The 18,067-nt window shown below is 43.4% G+C and overlaps 1 protein-coding gene across 1 annotated transcript in view; it reads right to left on the bottom strand.

The window, feature by feature from the left end:
- The window catches only part of LOC307081098 (NT-3 growth factor receptor-like), a gene marked incomplete at its 5' end in the record, with an annotated part of 112,412 nt that overhangs the window by 29,153 nt on the left and 65,192 nt on the right, over nucleotides 1–18,067 (bottom strand). The window contains 3 exons of the mRNA XM_079744133.1: nucleotides 15,245–15,347; nucleotides 16,931–16,986; nucleotides 17,808–17,822. Coding sequence (XP_079600259.1) covers nucleotides 15,245–15,347; nucleotides 16,931–16,986; nucleotides 17,808–17,822 — 174 coding nt within the window. The remainder of the gene's footprint in view (nucleotides 1–15,244; nucleotides 15,348–16,930; nucleotides 16,987–17,807; nucleotides 17,823–18,067) is intronic.

The raw sequence follows: 18,067 nt of genomic DNA, 5'->3' as shown, positions 1-18,067 counted from the left end.
AAATGAATCGCTTGTCAATTTCCCAATGACCTCCATGATTACATGACACAGTCACCGCTTGATAGCCAGTCATCCAATCGCACAATCTTTCCACTTTGGCTGTCCAATCAAGAAGGATTGGACAAACATGGCCACACAATGCCTGCTCCATCCAGTTCCCAGAGTCTTGCCCACCCAGGACTTGGAATTGATACAAATTGAAAGCACACACATACACACAAATACACAAGCAGACACATGCACGCACACACGCACACACACACACACACACACACACACACACACACACACACACACACACTCAGAAGATGGTTGCAAATTAATAGCGCATTATCCCCCGTGGAACACGAGGCAGTGTTGTTGATAATGGGGGTTATAATTAATTTCACCTTTAACACCTGCAAGACTCCCTGGTTGTGTGTGTGTGTGTTGGTGTATGCGTGTGTGTGAGTGAGTGTTTGCAGCCAAAGAAGTAAGTCATTTCCCAGCAGACTGCTCTTTAAGCATTTCCCAACCTCCCCGGTGAATTTGCGACTCTCTTTCTCGTGTCCTTGCCACAGCGCAATCTCTCTCTCCTTCCCTAATTCGCTCCATATTCATCCCTTCTTCTCTCACTCAATCCCTCAGTGACACCCCCCACACCCCCCCACACACTCTCTCTCTCTCTCTCTCTCTCTCTCTCTCTCTCTCTCTCTCTCTCTCTCTCTCTCTCTCTCATGGCGGCTGCCCTCCCAGCAGACATTAAACGATAGAGACAAGCAAAGCGTTCTCATCACACAGCCTTCAGCCAAGCGCCTCATGCCACCCTCCTCCTCCTTCCCTTCCTCCCCCCCTGGTCTCCATCCCCACCTCCCTCCTCCTCCTCCTCCTCCTCCTCCTCCTCCTCCACTAGTAATGGCTTTGGTCCAAGAGGGGGGAGTCAGTGGGAGAGGTTAGGGGTGGGAGGCGGACGGAGGGTTCTGGGGACAGCGGGAGCGACAGGACGAGGCGGGGGGGGGAGAGTGGGGAGGGGGGAGGTGAAGGGTAAAGGTACGGGGGCTGACAACGAGGGAGCGCGCCACGCAGACAGGCGGGAGAAAACAACAAACACAAAACAATTACGTCGGCCCAGGTCGGCTGTTCCGTCCGTCTGACAGATCCCCCAACTGGCTGGTGGACGGAATGATAAGTTGCCTGACTGGATGCAGGCTGAGTGCGTGACTGACTGGCTGGCTGGCTGACTGGCTGGTTGATTAAAGGAGAAGCTGACTGACTGGACACAGACTGAACGACTGACGGCTGATGGATTGACTGAACGGCTGGTTGACCAAATGGCTGACTGACTGGCTGACCGACTGGGCAGGCGGGTCAGCGGCCAAAGTTTTGGCTCAGTGATCAATATGTGTGTGGGTGGGCAGGCCAGGCTCTGCTGGTGGTCTCAAAGCTGATTGGCTGTTAGGGTTTACTGAGTGACTGAGTCCCTTTGCGACCGCTTGACTGATTACATTTCTGACTGACTGACTTGCCCGCCTCGGTGTCTAAACCAGGTTGATTTGCTGACCTGGTTGTGTTAGACACGGAGACATTGTGCAGATTGATGGCAGACTGGGAGATAGGCCTGCTGCACTGAACTCGAATTTGGTTTAATTCTGCAGCCATACAAACTGCTGGATGTACGATTTATTATATTTAATCTATTACATATTCTTGTTTTCCCTGCTTTATCCTCCTTTGAACGCTATTCTCCCTCTATCTGGGAGCGAGGGAGTGTGTGAGAATGTGAGTGTGTTTGTGTGTGGTGGTGTACCTTTTACGTTCACCTCTTGGGCTTTCTCTTATCAGTCTGTTCTGGAAATACCTTACACAGAGTTATAGTAATATTTGATGAGATTTTGACTTTATTGAATAAAATGTCTATAAAATACGCGTGAAAAAGATTGAGTCGCTGCAATGTAAGTTGAAATGTTCCCCTATTCCCTGATTCTACCCTATATCGGAACATCTTATTCAATGGATTTTCTTGTTGACTTTTGATTGCATTGGAGTTTGAATCTTCTCTTAATTGTGTGTCTTGTTAAGCCGGCATATTTTAACTGTTACAGCAACGAATATAGAGCTGAACTCAATAGATCATCGGTAACTTCATTATTCCCTTAATGAAAATCACTGAACTCAGTTATATTGAAAAGACAGAAAGAGAGTAATCTGAATTAAGTCAGCCCATTGTCCTTTCCATTGTATTTCTGCCTTTCAAACCATACACAAACACACTCACACAGACACGCACACACGCATGCACGCACACAGCATGGAATGATAACAAACAGACTGATCCATAGATCTCTACATCTGCTTTATCATAGTTAGCTGAGAGAGAGCGAGAGCGAGAGTGAGAGAGAGAGAGAGAGAGAGACAGAGAGAGAGAGACCATAATACAGAGGGTAGACAGAAGCGGGGGGATGTTAAATGGGGCTAATTATCTCCAAGTTGCAGAATTAACTGGGAGGGAGAAGAAGAGAGAGAGGGAAGATGACTTGGAGTAAAATGACAGACAGAGGCAGGAATTCTGTGTTGAAACGAGATACTAGAGAAATCCACAGAGGGAGCGAGAGAGACAGAGAGTGAGAGAGAGAAAAGGAAAAAGTTGCCAGAAGGAGAGATGACTAAACAGTAATGAATTTAAGTGTCCCTCTGTCCCACAAACAGGCAGTATGTTTTAATTTACTGGCCAAAATTAACATTTAAACGGCTTTTACAATTATTTCCCCTGATGTAGCCTGACACATTGGCGTGGAAACGTTACTGATGCAAGGCACCAATGGCGGGGGAAGATTGCTCTGCTAGACACAGCTGATTCCTTCTATTGCCTATACCTCATTTGTCATCTATAGCTCATGTGTTGCCTATATCTCATGTGTTGCCTATACCTTGTGGGTTGTCTATACCCTTGTCTATATCTTGTGTGTTTTATACAACTTACTAATGATGGATTAAGTTAATCTTTTCCTTGATTCAGTCTGCGTCGGTCAGTTCGCCAAGAAGAATCGTTGAGAATCGTTTGTTCTTTCGTTCGTTCTGTCGAGTTTCCGGTAACGGTGAATCGAATCACGGAATGCACGGTTCTCAGGTGAGTCAGTCAGACTCAGCTCCTCCGTCGTTCTCACTCTCAAACGATCGTGGAAGTCGGTCATAAATCAACATTACAGCTTTAACCAAACGCAGCGGGATGGGGGGGGGGGGGGGGGGGGGGGGGGGGGGGGGGGGTGTAGTTGATTATTGGATGTTTAACATATCAGCAAGATAATAGACTTGATTTAGCAATGATGGTGGGGGTCCCGGGTGGAGAACGAACCATGAAAGAACAAGACAGATTGACGAGACATTCAAATATTTGAACAATCTGGCAGGACACAGAAAGTACAAAGACAGCATGCATTTATCATTTCACTGGTATTGAATCGTATTATCGTACGCTCGCTCACTAAGCCTTTTCCCTCTTCACCACTCACAGTCAGTGAACGAGCAGCGAGTCAGCGAGTGGTCTGTCGAGTCTGAGAACGAACGAGACGATCGAGAGAGAAGAATCAGTTTGGTTCGTTCTTGTTAAAGATTCGTTCATTCGAACTGATTCGGTCGCAAACGACCCATCACTACAGCTTACATGGTGTCCATACTTCATTTCTCTTTCATACCTCATTAATTGTGTATACCTCATGCGTTTTCTGTAACTCATGTGTTGTCTATACCGCATGCCTGTAGCTCATGTTTATCCCTCATGTGTGGTCCATACCTCGTGACATCTATGCATTGCTCTGTTACCACGGCTCCCCCTGATGCTCTGGGGTGGAAGAACAGGGGCACCGCGTCTACCTGTGCTCTGCATGCTGCTCACGTGTGTCCTTCCCCCTGTGTATGTTCCCGGGTCCCCTCATTAGGTTTCCACTCTACCCTGACTGCAGGTGTCTCCAGCTAGGGTCACCCTCTACTGTACGCTTTATCCTTTAATCTACCCATACTTCCTCTAAGCCAGCACACCTCTCCTTCCTCGCTATCCCTACTTCTTTTCATTTCATGCGGTTTAAACCCTTTCTCCGTGTTTTTAAGAGATTGGGGTGTAGCTATATCCCTCCCTCTCTCCACGAGAGATGTCAACCTATAGATGTAGGGGGGGATGTGTAGGAATAAGACGGACCATGAGGAAGGCACATATTCATCATCTATATTCCCTTTTTCCCTCTCCTATCTCGGATGTGGCTGTGATGTGTTGTGTTGTGTGATGTGCTTGTGAGTGTGCTTGTGTGGGTGCATGTTTGTGTGTGTGTGTGTGTGTGTGTGTGTGTGTGTGTGTGTGTGTGTGTGTGTGTGTGTGTGTGTGTGTGTGTGTGTGTGTGTGTGTGTGTGTGTGTGTGTGTTGGAGTGGGATACTAGGACGTCGGTTGAATCATTAAGCGTTTTGATAGGGCTTCTACATTTCGGTGACAGTTGTGTAAAGGCAAGGGTGTCATATTGATCTGTCAGTTGGAGAGGGGACATGGATGGAGGAATAGCTAATGTCGGAAGGAAAAAGGATAGGGTGAGAGTGAGCGGGAAATTGCGCTACCGGGCATTATCAGTTTTGTATTGACGGTCTTGATTATTATGGCCACCATCTGGGCACTGTGCTATCAGAGGAAGTGAGGGCAGGGAATGGAGGATATTTTTTAGAATTTACAAATATTTGTTTCAATATTCTCCATTGCTTTCTCTATTGTAAAAGCATATGACCCTGTAATTCACTATTTTTTTTTCTTCGTTTTTTAAGAGCGAACGTACGATAGAGAGATATTTTTGGCACTCCACACCCCAATTACACGAAGGTGGGCTTTCTTCATTTATTTCTTCTCATCTTTTCCTTTTCCCTGTGCGTTCATCTTCAATTTTGCCAGTTGTCTTTGGCAACATTTATATTAGCACAAAAAAAAGACTATTCAAAGACTTGATTTTACGTAAAGGACTACAAAGTTAATTGTTGTAAGGAGTGCTTCTGTCTTCACCACAACAAACGCTATCTACTTTCCATTTAATAAAATGTCCCCCTTAGTTCTTTGCCCATTTCAGAGCTTCTGGCCATACGGTGGGGGATAATATACCAAAAAATCTCTATGAATATATTAGGAATGAAGTACGAATAATAGAGTGAACAGCTTTTTTACATATTTATCAAGACCATGTCATAATCATCAGCACTGCATTATTTATTGTACGGTATTATTTTTATTTTCTGTTTTGTTCATAAAAAAGATGCGTTGCAGGAATCAAAGACACTTGGCAGCCAACCGTTCAGAAGGGTTTGAAGAACGATCAGGGTTACATGGGCAACTATAAAAGGCGACAGGGATTACGACTAGATTGTGTTGAGCAAACACAAGGTTACAAAATATCCTCATGGGAAATAAAACGCACTATATCGAGAGCATCTGAGGAGAACCACAGTTCAGCTTCTTTGAAACATGAGAAAGTGCAGAACCAGAGGCCCATGAATAGATCTTCTGCCACAAATACCATAGGATCAAGCCACTGAGGCATGTTAGTGCCTGTCTCCCAAGTACTGCCATTTAGGGTCATAAAGAATAGAAGCAGCTGATGGTTTCGTCAACATAGCCTGGTTACTAAACATGGCTACTCCGTGGAGTCGGATTCCCTTAAGGATTGCTAGAGACTACAAATAGCTTGAAGGCTAATTTCAAATGGGCCCTTCCGATGTTACATGGCAGTCCTCACTTTTTAATGAGCCACTGTGTCGGGATGAGAAACGACAGCTACATTGAAATGACATTGAAATGCTATGATGTTCACCAGAAGAAGAAGAAAAAGAGACGGAATAAATTATTCAGTATAATAACAACTAATAAATGCAAGTTGACTTTTATATGGATACCGAAAAGCAGAAGTGCTAATAGTGCTTCATTAAGAGTCCAACCTGAGAATTCACAAGAAAATTCCTAATTGGATTTGTGGGTGAAGGTTAAGATATAATATTTATATATTTTTTGCTAATTTCTCCCAAAAAATGCCCACTGTTACTGAAACAACAAAAGTCTTAATGATGCAAAGATACAAAGAGACTTTGTATTTTGCCTGCAATTCTGTAAGATGAGAAAGCAATAAATCGAAGAAATCTATAGACAATGGAAATGGCTGCGGAAACCTGCTCTCTGAGTGGTCTACGGTTAACCAGGGAAGGTGTTCATTTCCTTCTCGTTCCCTTAAGCACAACCTTACCCAGGATTAATTACCATTTAAATGGCTCAATCATACATATATATAATTACACGGATAGCTTCTCTCTGTGCCCTTAAAATACAATCAAATAATGCTCCTCTATGATAGGCATCAATTAAACCAATATAATATTCACCAATGCGCACGCCCACACACACACACACATAAGCTCACACACACACACACACACACACAGAGACCACACTCACACACACAGGTTAATGCTGATGTAGAAGAAGCCTATGGGACCAGGAATTGGCTCATCATAAGAAGAGCTAAGAAGTATTACCAGTCCTCTTTGGGATCGGTCCGCCAGAAAATAAGCTCAGTTTACTTGTTGGGAATTAAATTCTTCCCTTGTCATATTAGTCCATAGTCATGACATATACAAAGCCTATAGAGATTGCCATCCTTTGAAATAGGTCTCTTGCTAATACTGTTTATTAAAAATGAAAAAGGAAGAAAGCAGAGCCTCCGTTTCATTACAGCTAAGAATGTCATAGCATGCATTGGCAGTGGAAGCCGTTGGGGCCGGCTAGAAGCAAATAACATTATTTTGTTCCATGAAATATGAGCAATCTTAAAACAGCTGACAAATGAATTATTAGCTGTTTACGGCATGTAAGGGATGCCTCTTATTTTGATAATATGAAATCATAGTGTTATTTGTATCAGCAAATATTGAAATGCCCATTCGTTACAAGATCCCATTCATCTTGTCTTCCTCTTCTATTTGAAAAGTTAAAGTGCAGTGCATTTATCCTGACAAAGGCCCCTTGCAATATTCATCAGGTGTATTGACATTTGTAAATTGTTTGTTTTAATCACGTCACCGCATGCAGAACAAATCATTCTGTATGGGAATGGCCGGTTGTCAAACTGGAAGAACCCTGTTCTGGACAACAGAGCACCGACTCTCTTACAAACGGTCGGAGAGTTGATGAATACATTCTAAGGTCTTCCTTTTCACAGACGTTTGCCTTATGCTTCAATAAAAAAAAAAAAGCTTTTGAAATCCTTTCCACTTATACTTATTTTAATTTTCTCCATATTGAATGTGACAATGGTGGGTGAATCAAGTGTGTAGACAATATTGTGAAGCACATATTGAGTCACACTAGGTACAGAACAGGGAAAGATCAAGTTCATTTAAGCACAAAACATCTCCTTGCCCTTGACACATGTAATATTAGGTTTGAAAAGGATGTTGAATGATTGTAATTCAATTACCAAAAATATTAATTAAGCAAATGGTTCAGAGGTAAATGAGAATGTGATGTCAACCATGTCAAGATTATGAGGACCAATTTTATAAGGGATAATATACGTGTATGCCATTTCCTTTCCCTCGCCCAATGCTGAATAATAGTCAGATTTGCAATAATGGTTAACCTTGAAGCAGACAAAGATGCCTTTTCTCCTCACCCTCTCTTATAAGCACCCATAAACCTTCCCAACCTCTGGAACTAAAGAGCCATTCTACTGACGCATCCTGTGTGTTTATGCATTTCAATGCTTGGTTGCACACTCGCTTATGTCTCCTGTGCGTGTGTGTGTGTATGTGTGTGTGTGTGTGTGTGTGTGTGTGTGTGTGTGTGTGTGTGTGTGTGTGTGTGTGTGTGTGTGTGTGCGTGTGTGTCTGTGTGTGTGTGTGTATGTGTGAGAGAGAGCATGTGCGTAAGTAAAGCAGGGCACGATGAGCCTCGGTTGCTGTTAATAAAACACTAGACCAGATGGTAAGATCTAGGACAAAACAAGAAGTAGTATAAAAACAGAGAGAGAGAGAGAGAGAGACAGATAGCAGAGAGAGAGAGAGATAGAGAGAGAGTGCGCGAGAGAGATTGAGAGAGAGATAGATTTAAAGTGAGAGAGAAATGTGTGTGGGTGTGTGTGTGTGTGTGTGTGTGTGTGTGTGTGTGTGTGTGTGTGTGTGTGTGTGTGTGTGTGCGGGCTGAGGAGGCTAAGTGAGGTTGGTCAACCAGCTAAATGCAAGGGATAGCTTCCATTGGCTTTTGTTGCTATAAAAAACTGAACAACTGAAAATAGCTCAGAGGCTATGTGTTGAAGGGAACTAGCGTCCAGTTAATAATGACGTACAATACTGACTGAGCAAGTATGGCCAGGATGGGATATGTATTTGTATCACATGAATGTCAAGCTAGAATTTAGCACACCTTATTATCGCTGTAGCGAAATAATCAATATGTTTTTTATTTATTCACCTATTTAGCACTTGACACACCGTTGGTCTGGGCGGTAAGGGACAACCCATATCTAGCCCTTCAACAACATCTGGACAGCAAGAAGATTCAATGTTATGCTCAGCCAGGTGGAGATTGTGGTGGTCGTGGAAACCATGTTGCCAAGCGAGATAGTGAACAAGTCTGTTCCCCCTGGGAGACGAGTGTGATCAACTTTCCGTGCCGGTGGGGTCGGAGATAACAAAACGTCACCTGCCTGAGGTGCAGGCTGGCCATCAACCAAATGCAATTAATTATTATCCCTAATAATTACATAAAAGTTTATCTGGGAATATGGCATTGCTTTGCAAGTCACTGCTCTTTGCTGTTCCATGACACCCAATGTCAATGTTAACAAATTTAATTTGTCCAAGGCTGATAATGACGATGCCTCAGGATAAGGCGAGGCCCAACCGTGTCGTAAAAACACCACACACAGTACGGATCACACATAAACAGCGAACGAAATGAAGGTAGTTGAGTTATACAATACAATACATCAAAACCACAATGCACGCAGTGTTATTCTTCGCCGATGTGTTCAAGCTGTGGTGGTATTATTCACACTATAGGGGAGCAGGTCGCAGAATAAAAACAGCATCACTATTTATATTTTGCCAAATGTGTGTTGTATTCCTCCAACGCCGCCATAACTCATACGTTCTCACCTTGCGAAACATTCCTGACAGGTGTGGCCACATGCCTGGGTTACCATCTCCCCCGCGAAAGCTATACACAGTTTCGAATATCACAGCATTTGGCGTAGCATGGCAGGCATTCTTATTTATTTGACCCGCTCAAACGTTTCATTGGGCGGACGAAATATGTGACGAGGCCATATTATTGGATTCGGGGTTAAAGAGAATCTCGACCCGGCGATGGTTTTTTTTCCCCTTATTTTTGAGCGCCACGCCTCAGGCTTCCAGAGCATGTGTCTGCTGCTCCGCTCTGCCCCCAGGTGCACACCCAGTCGACCAGGATAGATGGCTGCGGTGGCAGCGAGCTCGGCGCTGGCTGTCGTCAAAGACCCCCTGATGTTTTTTGCCGGAGTCTTACTCTGTAACTTTACTTTCCCCTTTTTTTTCCGTGTGCCTTGTACTCTCGACAACTTTCAGTCTGTCATTCTGTTGACCTTCTGCCTCCTCTCTGTCTTTTTATTCTCTCCTGCTCCCTCCATCCCTCTCTCCCCTGAATGCATCACTGCACCAAGCTCAACCAGCCAAGCAGCCTGCAGCATAATAGGCAGCATTATAGCCTTATGAAAATAATGGATTATTGGTCCCGTCCGCGACTGTTCATTTAAAGACGTTCTTCTACCACCAGCACTGCAGGGCTTTCTCAGACCATCTTGGGGTTTGAGATGATGAAGGCCTGTTCTTTTAACCTGGTGGATTCTTTGAGCTCATTTTTTGTGTACTTGTTGAGACCTCGCTGCCTTTGAGAAGGGGGGCCCCGATTCCGTCTCCAATTTCCACCTGTAGTCTTACTTTGAAAACAACGTCCAAGAGCATCTTCATTCTTTAGATTTTTTAAATAATAATAGCCCTGTGTTCAAGCATTCAACATTTAAACAATGACAAATTGATAAAAGGTAGCAATTTCCGCCCTGAGGGTCCAAATGGCTTCCGCTTAGCATTTCTACCATATCCTGTATTTTGTTGTGCTTTATAAAGCCATATCCTGCAACAGACTATTCAGCTTTTGAATTTTATTTTACCTTAACAGCCTACCCACACCTGTTGACCAATCACCTAGCACATCTCAAAAGAGCAAAACATATTTTGAAGATACAGATATTCAACTGATTGGAAGATCTGGCTTTTACCCGTATGAAAAGCAAGGCGAGGAAAGTAATTGTACTCGGCGCAGTGCATGCACAGCTGCTTTATGTCACCAAATGCTTTTTGGAATCACAGCGCAATGCAGGCTTAAATTGCCATGCTTAAAGTGATGGTTATTTGGTTTCTATACACATCACCAGAGTGACACAGACACTGCCATTTGAAGTGTCATTTAAGGCCTACAGTCACAGTACTTCTAGCTGGAGGTTTCTAAATGAGTCCATCCTTTAAAGATACAAACATCATAGAAACATTACCGGGGCCCAGTGAACTGTGGCCGGTCTGGAAACAAAGAAATATCAGGGGTTTTATGGGGTTCTGAGTAAAGAACGCGCTTCTTGGGTGATAAAATCAATAAAAACCCATGGTGTGCCCCATAGTGTGCCGCATTAAAACACATACAAGGGCTGTTTTGACAATAGACTGACATGATATAGAGAGAGCCAGAGAAAAGAGCAAGCATAGCTAAGAATTGCCTGCTTTGAAAATCTACTCAATGGCAGCCCATACATCTGGCATGAAAGGTTGCTGGAGCGCCCAGCGTCAGGTCACGCACCGACCATTTTTGTGCTGCGGTTACAAAGGGGAACAGAAAGATGGCTGCCAAACGATACAGAACACATAGGAAAGACACGAAGACAGAAAGGGAGACAGGTGGACGAGTCAGAAGGACGTCTGGACTCTCCCAACATTAAAACCACGGCTTTAAAGGCAGATTGCACCCTGATAGAAATCAGCAATGTTCCTTCTGTGGGGGAAAACACAAATGCAATTTCCTCCTCGGGTAAAGACAAAAATATATAATCTGCAAAACAAAAGAGGAAGTGCAGGATTTATGGAACTTTAATGAAATCATTTGTTTGGGATCTGTCTTTTCTGTGTTTTAAAAGCAGCCATTTCCTGAGGCCTGTTACTTGATATCGACACGTATCTTTTGTGAATGTCTCAAGCTAAATGTTTGTAGCATGTGTGTGAGTGTGTTTGTTTGTGGGCTTGGGAGTGGGTGTGTGTGTGTGTGTGTGTGTGTGTGTGTGTGTGTGTGTGTGTGTGTGTGTGTGTGTGTGTGTGTGTGTGTGTGTGTGTGTGTGTGTGTATGTGTGTGTGTGTGTGTGCATATGCCTCATGGGCATGAAGTCGGACGGACACTAAGGCGCACTTAGGGAACAGATGGATGTAATCAACAGATGGTTGAAAGGTTGATTCTGTGCATGTGCCCTTAAGACATGAGATCTGTCTGGCCATATGTGTGTGTGTGTGTGTGTGTGTGTGTGTGTGTGTGTGTGTGTGTGTGTGTGTGTTTGTGTGTGTGTTTGTGTGTGTGTGTGTGTGTGTGTGTGTGTGTGCGTGTGTGTGTGTGTGTGTGTTTGTGTGTGTGTGTGTGTGTGTGTGTGTGTGTGTGTGTGTGTGTGTGTGTACGTCTCTGCGGGTGTTTGTTTAAGTGTGCTAAAAGCAACCCCGTAAGATAGTGTCAAATTTGGAACATCCGGTGGTTTTGAACATTCTAACTAAATCTAGGTAGATTTTTGTTGAGGAGATCCACTGATTAAAAAAGTTACCCACCATTATATCTTAAACCCCCTTGCTTAGTGAGGGACGATAGGCAGCTAAAATGAGCCAACGTAGTTAACCGTTGGAGTTATCTCTCCTCTGTTGCGGTCCATTGGAGATTAGGCGTCTGACGCACGGGATGCTAATGGCTACTTGAAATATAGAGACTGCGTGATAAATAGGCAGATCTTAAAGTGGCTCTTTGAAAGACGCGTTTCAGAGTCGTTATTAAGGTTATGAATGCAAATAGAAGAAATCTCATCAGTATTAGGGTAAAACCAATCCCTGATGGCCTTGGACAATAGACGTGATGTGTCTAGCCTTACATAGAGTAAGTAAAAAACATGAAAATTAAGAATTCATGCAATGTGTGAGAAATAAGTCCAAATGTCAACCTCCCCATGGATATTCTTTGTGGAAAAATGCATACATTTTTGAATACCTGACTAGATCAACAACGGACAATATCAAGATAAGAAAAATATTTCCACAAGGTATGAACATAAAGTAAATATTTTTTTAGAAATAAAGACTATTCATTCTGTGTTCAACTAGCAATGAGATTGCTAGTTATTATGGTGAGCATGGTCAAGGTTTTATATTTTGATATCCATCACCAACAACCTGCTGCAGCAGGTATCTGGCAATGGGATGTGAATGATTTGAAAATATTTTTGGTATTTCTAAAGAATCTTGGACATTTTGCATGATTTAGTAATTGGTGCCAGAGATATGCTATTCAGAGTTTCCATCCATAATGGAGAAAAATCTCTTTGCTGGTTTAAATCCTGTTTGGCATTAAAACAGAAGGATACACTTATCCTATGGCTTTTTAGTTTTTCAGTGAATACAATTTTTGTTTTTTGCGTATAGAAGACCATTTGTATGCCAGTCCGAATGCCATATTAAAACTTATTTCAGGCTTTGCTGTATTCAACAGATAGACGCACAGAATCCAAAAGATTCTTAGCTCCAAGTTGATTTCCTTTTGACAAAACACTGTTCCCAATGAAACTGTGAACCTTAGTTCATCACAAGCCATCTCTGTCCCTCCCCCCCCCGTAAATCTTTTAGACTGCACTGTTCCGTCGCACTCAAATCTGTCCTCTGTTTCATCATCTTCACCACCATCATCATCATCATCATCATCATCATCATCATCATCATCATCATCATCATCCTCATCACTATCATCACCCTGCCTCTCTCATTTCCTCCCCTCCCTGGCCCTCCCTCCCATTTGGCAGACCATCAGAACCCCAGGCTTGTGGCAAGGGGCTGGGATTGAGTGTGGGGTAACAGGCAAGTGGGCAGACGGCTCTGTGGAGCCCTGTGCTGCTGGGAGGGTTGATGCTGCGGTCATGGAGCAGGGATTACGGAGGGGCCGTGTCCAATAGCCACCATCCCTCCTTCCGCAAAACCAAATGAAAAAAGATGTACAATTGAATAAATAAAAAGGCAAAGACAAAACACTGAGATATTATTGCTTTCTATATGATTGTTTGCATATTATATGTAGGCCCTAATACAGGACTCATGAATAATGAATAACACAATGAATAATACATTAATAATAAAAGGGTATAATAAAAAGTCATAAAGAGAACAAGGCGGTAAGGGATTCAAAGGCAGCTTGTTGAGCTGATTGGCATCAGGATAACGGTGCCAGAGCAACAGTTCTCTCTGTTCCATCCTTCCTTCCGTCCTCCTTGCTTGCTGCCTCCCACCCTCCGCCTCTCTTTCTTTTTGCCTCCCCCCCCCCCCCCCCCCCCCCCCCCATCCCCACCCCCCCCTTCCTCCAACTGCACCCAACCCCTCCTCCCCTCTGCCTCCTCTATTTCCCCCCTCTTTTATTTTTTTTGTACAAATCTGTGCCTGTTGATACTTGGGTAATCTGCTTTCAATTAGCTGGAGGCAAGAAATAAAGGGGGGGGGGAGAGACTGAGACAGAGAGAGAGAGAGAGAGAGAGAGAGAGAAAATGTGGAGGGCGGACTATTTGATGGAAAGAAGTAGAGGAAACTTAGGAACTCGGGGGCAAGAGATTGTGAAACAGAGAGTTTAAATGAGAGACACAGAGAGTGAGAGAGTGAGAACCACATAGGAAGTGAAATGAAAGTCAATGTTGTTGGCAGCAAGCCAAAGTCTTGATACACACAATCGCCAACCCACGCACACGCCGCGCTTTGCGGGAATGTAATATATCGTGCTAATGCGTGTGCCAATGTGTATGCATGTTTATCAGTGAGAATGTATGAACTTTGTGTGTTGCTTTTCTGTTATCTGGGTCTGTGCGCATAAGATCCATGTAAATATGGAGATTTACAGGGCAGAACGGGAATATCTGATCCATCATGTATGTCTAAAACATGTATGCATGTGTACACTTGTCTCTTCCGCATGTGGGAAGTCATGTGCATGTGTCCGTAATATAACAAGCGAGCGACGCTTGCATGATGAATGCGTTCCACTGAGCAGTATAGGGAGAATTTGCATCGAGTTCAATAGATTCAACTTTATGTAAATCGGAATGTCCAGAGCCAAACCAACAAGCACCAATAGACTACGGCAAACTCAGAGCAAAACTCTTTTAACATGGCTATGCAAAAGCACAATGACTTAAGGTGACACAAACGCATTTGGCACAGTGCCTGTCCTTCCATGAATGTTAAGCAACCGGTGTGAGGAAAATCAAGGACACATGTCACACCTGTAAAATAGCTGCCTAGCATGGTGGTAAACGTGACTTATTGTTTATTGTTGTATGGTTAAAGTTTCATGGGAAGCACTAAAAAGAGATTGTACAATAGTAATAGTACATTCAGTAGGACATCGCTGAAAAATGTTCAAGTTCTTGAATGCATACTAGCTACAGGTTTCTCTTGTCTTATCCCGGGAGTTTTCCGCTTGTACTTGCTTTCAATGGGAGAAATCCAAAACGTATATATCAGGGCTGAGAACTGAATCACGGCACACCAAATATTTCTACCAACGCTTTTTGCTTTTTTTGCAGCCGCTGTTATTGATAATGTTATTCCAGGTCTGTTCAGAGCCAGAAAGGACGAGGGAGGCCAGCACTTTCCAAAACCAGCCGGGTATTACTGCTTTGCATACTAGAAAGGCTGCATGTCATTACAACAGAGCTTTTTTGTGTCCAAAATGATTTTAAACGTGTTAGATATCTTTTCCCCAACAGATTTACAACATTAAACTGGGATAATATATAGGCCCTATTACAAACATTTCTTGGTGCAATGTGATTTAATCACTGAAACCTCTGCAGAAGACATTAGAGATTTATCACGGTAATGGGGGCAGTAGAGAAGGGCGAGAAGTAGAGATATATACCGGTATACATATATATGTCTGGTTCCTACCTTTCATGCCAAACTTGGAGCGTCGGCCATATTTGTTGATGAGCACAAACAGGACGATTAGCATCACGCAGGCGAACCCCGCCAGACCCACGGCGATGGAGACCTGGGCATCCGAGGACAGGGAGGAGAGAGGGGTAGAGGGGGAACAGGGGAGAAGAAGGTAGCGAGTGGTTGTCAGGAGAGGCGTGGTAAAAGAAGAAAGGAACGACAAGAGCACAGGGGTATAAAAAGATGAAGAAGGGTGGGGTCGGTGGTGTCGAGAGGGTTAATGTGTGCGATGCATCCCACGGAGCGCGTCTTTTCCACGCCGCAGAGAGTTTATGCTGTCTGGGAAGAGGCGTCTATACGGGATCATTAGCATGGTTTTTGCACATTTGTAAAGCAACCTTGCAGCACACGGGATAATGCAATGTTATTCTGGTCAGTAATGTTTATGGGTACTGAATCCCTTTGATTCAATCCCTGGCCATTTGATCTAGTATATCCCCTCAAAGCGGGCTTCCGTGATTGCTATCACATGGGATGTTAGCCGCCTTGCTTCACCCTAGTGATGCAATTACATTTTTTGTTTATATTTTAGAAGAAGTTGAGGATTAGAGTGCATGGGTAAACTGTATGTGCAGACTGAAAGGAAGGCAGATAGCAAAAACATGCAGTTAAGACGTCTATTCACGAACATCAAGGAGTCGTTCTGTTGGTAACCAAGATGTTTGGACACATTTTTGGACAAAAGCTATGAATTACAGCAAATGCAGAAATAAAAGCACCTGTTTTCTTTTCTTTTTTAATTGCGCCACAAATGTCTTTTGACAAAACAGGGCTTTAAAATTGGTGTAATTTCCTAAGATTGCCTTTTTTTTTTTAACTGGGATCATTTTCTCCCATCCGCTTACACGTAATCTACTAACACACACACACACACACACACACACACACACACACACACACACATACACACACACACACACACACATACACACACACAAACACACACACTCACACACACACACACACACACACACACACACACGCACACACACACACACACACGCAGACTTGCTCAGGAAACATTTATAACTGAAACACACGCACAAAGTCACACTCCACTTAAAACCTGGGCCGGAAGAGTTATCTTGGCTGCTTTCCCCAGTCAATTACAGGAGAGAGAGGAACTCAATTACATTTCTTACCAACTCTCAGTCTAACTAACCACCGAGGGGATACAGGCAGATAGAGGGAGATTCTGTTTTCATCCTCATTTTAAGTTTTTGGTGGGGTTATTTCTCACCAATCTCTTGCTCCATTCTCTACCCGCTTTATCTCTTTCTCTCACTCTCATTTCAGCTGTTCCCCAATCCCTCACCCTACAGTTCCTACGTTGCCTCTTTTCTTGTGGTAAGTACAGGAAGGATGCCTGATATCTTGCAGGTTAACTAAGGTGAAGCTGAAAAGAGTAGTAATTCCAACTCATACATCACATAATGATGTGACAGCACGCTCCACTCATGTTGCAAATCTCACTTTATAAACAAACATGACTGACTCTTATCTTGATCGGTTGCTACATTTTCCAGATGTAAAATGGTTCCTATAGGCGACAGAGTAACAACTCAAGCACAAGTGAGTCAAGCTACATGTCATCCATTAGCTAGCGGTGTGTTGTGTTTAACTATCTTGAGCGCTCACCCCAAAAGTGTCCTCCTCCGGTCTGTGAGTCACTGTGATTGTTGGGGCCGGTGTGTCTGCAAAAGAAAATGGCACACATAAGTTGTGGCTGAAGCTTGCATGAAGAAACCCCTAAGAACTGAGTGCAGATATGTGCAATGTGTGTGTGTGTGTGTGTGTGTGTGTGTGTGTGTGTGTGTGTGTGTGTGTGGTGTGTGGGTGTGTGTGTCTTCTAAAATACCAGTTGTTAAACTGATTAATTAATTTTACCTTGACAATTGCCTTTCGTCCACCATTAACTATTATGAATTATTAGTGTGTGCGCAAACTTTGTTCAAGACAGAGGGACTTTTCTGTAACGGTAATACATAAAAATGATACGGAAAAGGTGGTTCATCAGTGTCTTCATATATTTTGTTAGGAAATGATTATGTATGATACCTTGATGCCTTACAACTATATTTTAGTCCTTTCCTGTCCCGTTTCTCCCCCCCCCCTCCATTCCTATAACTATCTGTCATTGTGTCACAGAGTGCAGGGGACAGGGTATCAGACAGCACCAGTAGATTGCATTAATAAAGTGGGACTGTGATAATGTCTGCTGCAGCATACGGCCGATATAAAAAGGCAGGACATGGGGTGAATTTGATTAGGCTACACAATGGAAGATACAAAATGAAACACAGTGCATGAGCTGAAAAAAATCTAAAGTGTTTTAAAATATATATAATTTTAAACTTGGACCAAACTGGATGGCTGGGGGGGGGCATACATTATTTTCATTTTTTTCTTACTTTTTGGCATCAACTCTAACATATTGTTCCAACCTTGAGAATGGGATTTGTAATTCTCTGATGAGATTTTTTGCACTGGGCAGATGAAGTGGAAAACGACTTACCATAATCAATATCAACTATATCTGGCAAGCAAGGGAGAAGAGAAAGAGAGAGAGAGAGAGAGAGAGAGAGAGAGAGAGAGAGAGAGAGAGAGAGAGAGAGAGAGAGAGAGAGATATGAAAAGTAATGGGGTTGCAGTCAGAACAAGGAAGGGAGTTTGTGTGCGAGTGTGAAAAAGACGAAAGGGAAAGGTGGAGAGAGTGAGATGAAAGAACGTTAGCATTGCTGTCAGTTAATCAAGAGCTGTTAAACACGTGAAAAG

This window comes from Pollachius pollachius (genome assembly GCF_949987615.1).
Source record: "Pollachius pollachius genome assembly, chromosome: 9".
NCBI lineage: Eukaryota > Metazoa > Chordata > Actinopteri > Gadiformes > Gadidae > Pollachius > Pollachius pollachius.
The sequence above is the reverse complement of the archived record's forward strand: the minus strand, read 5'-3'. Positions and strand labels throughout refer to the sequence as shown.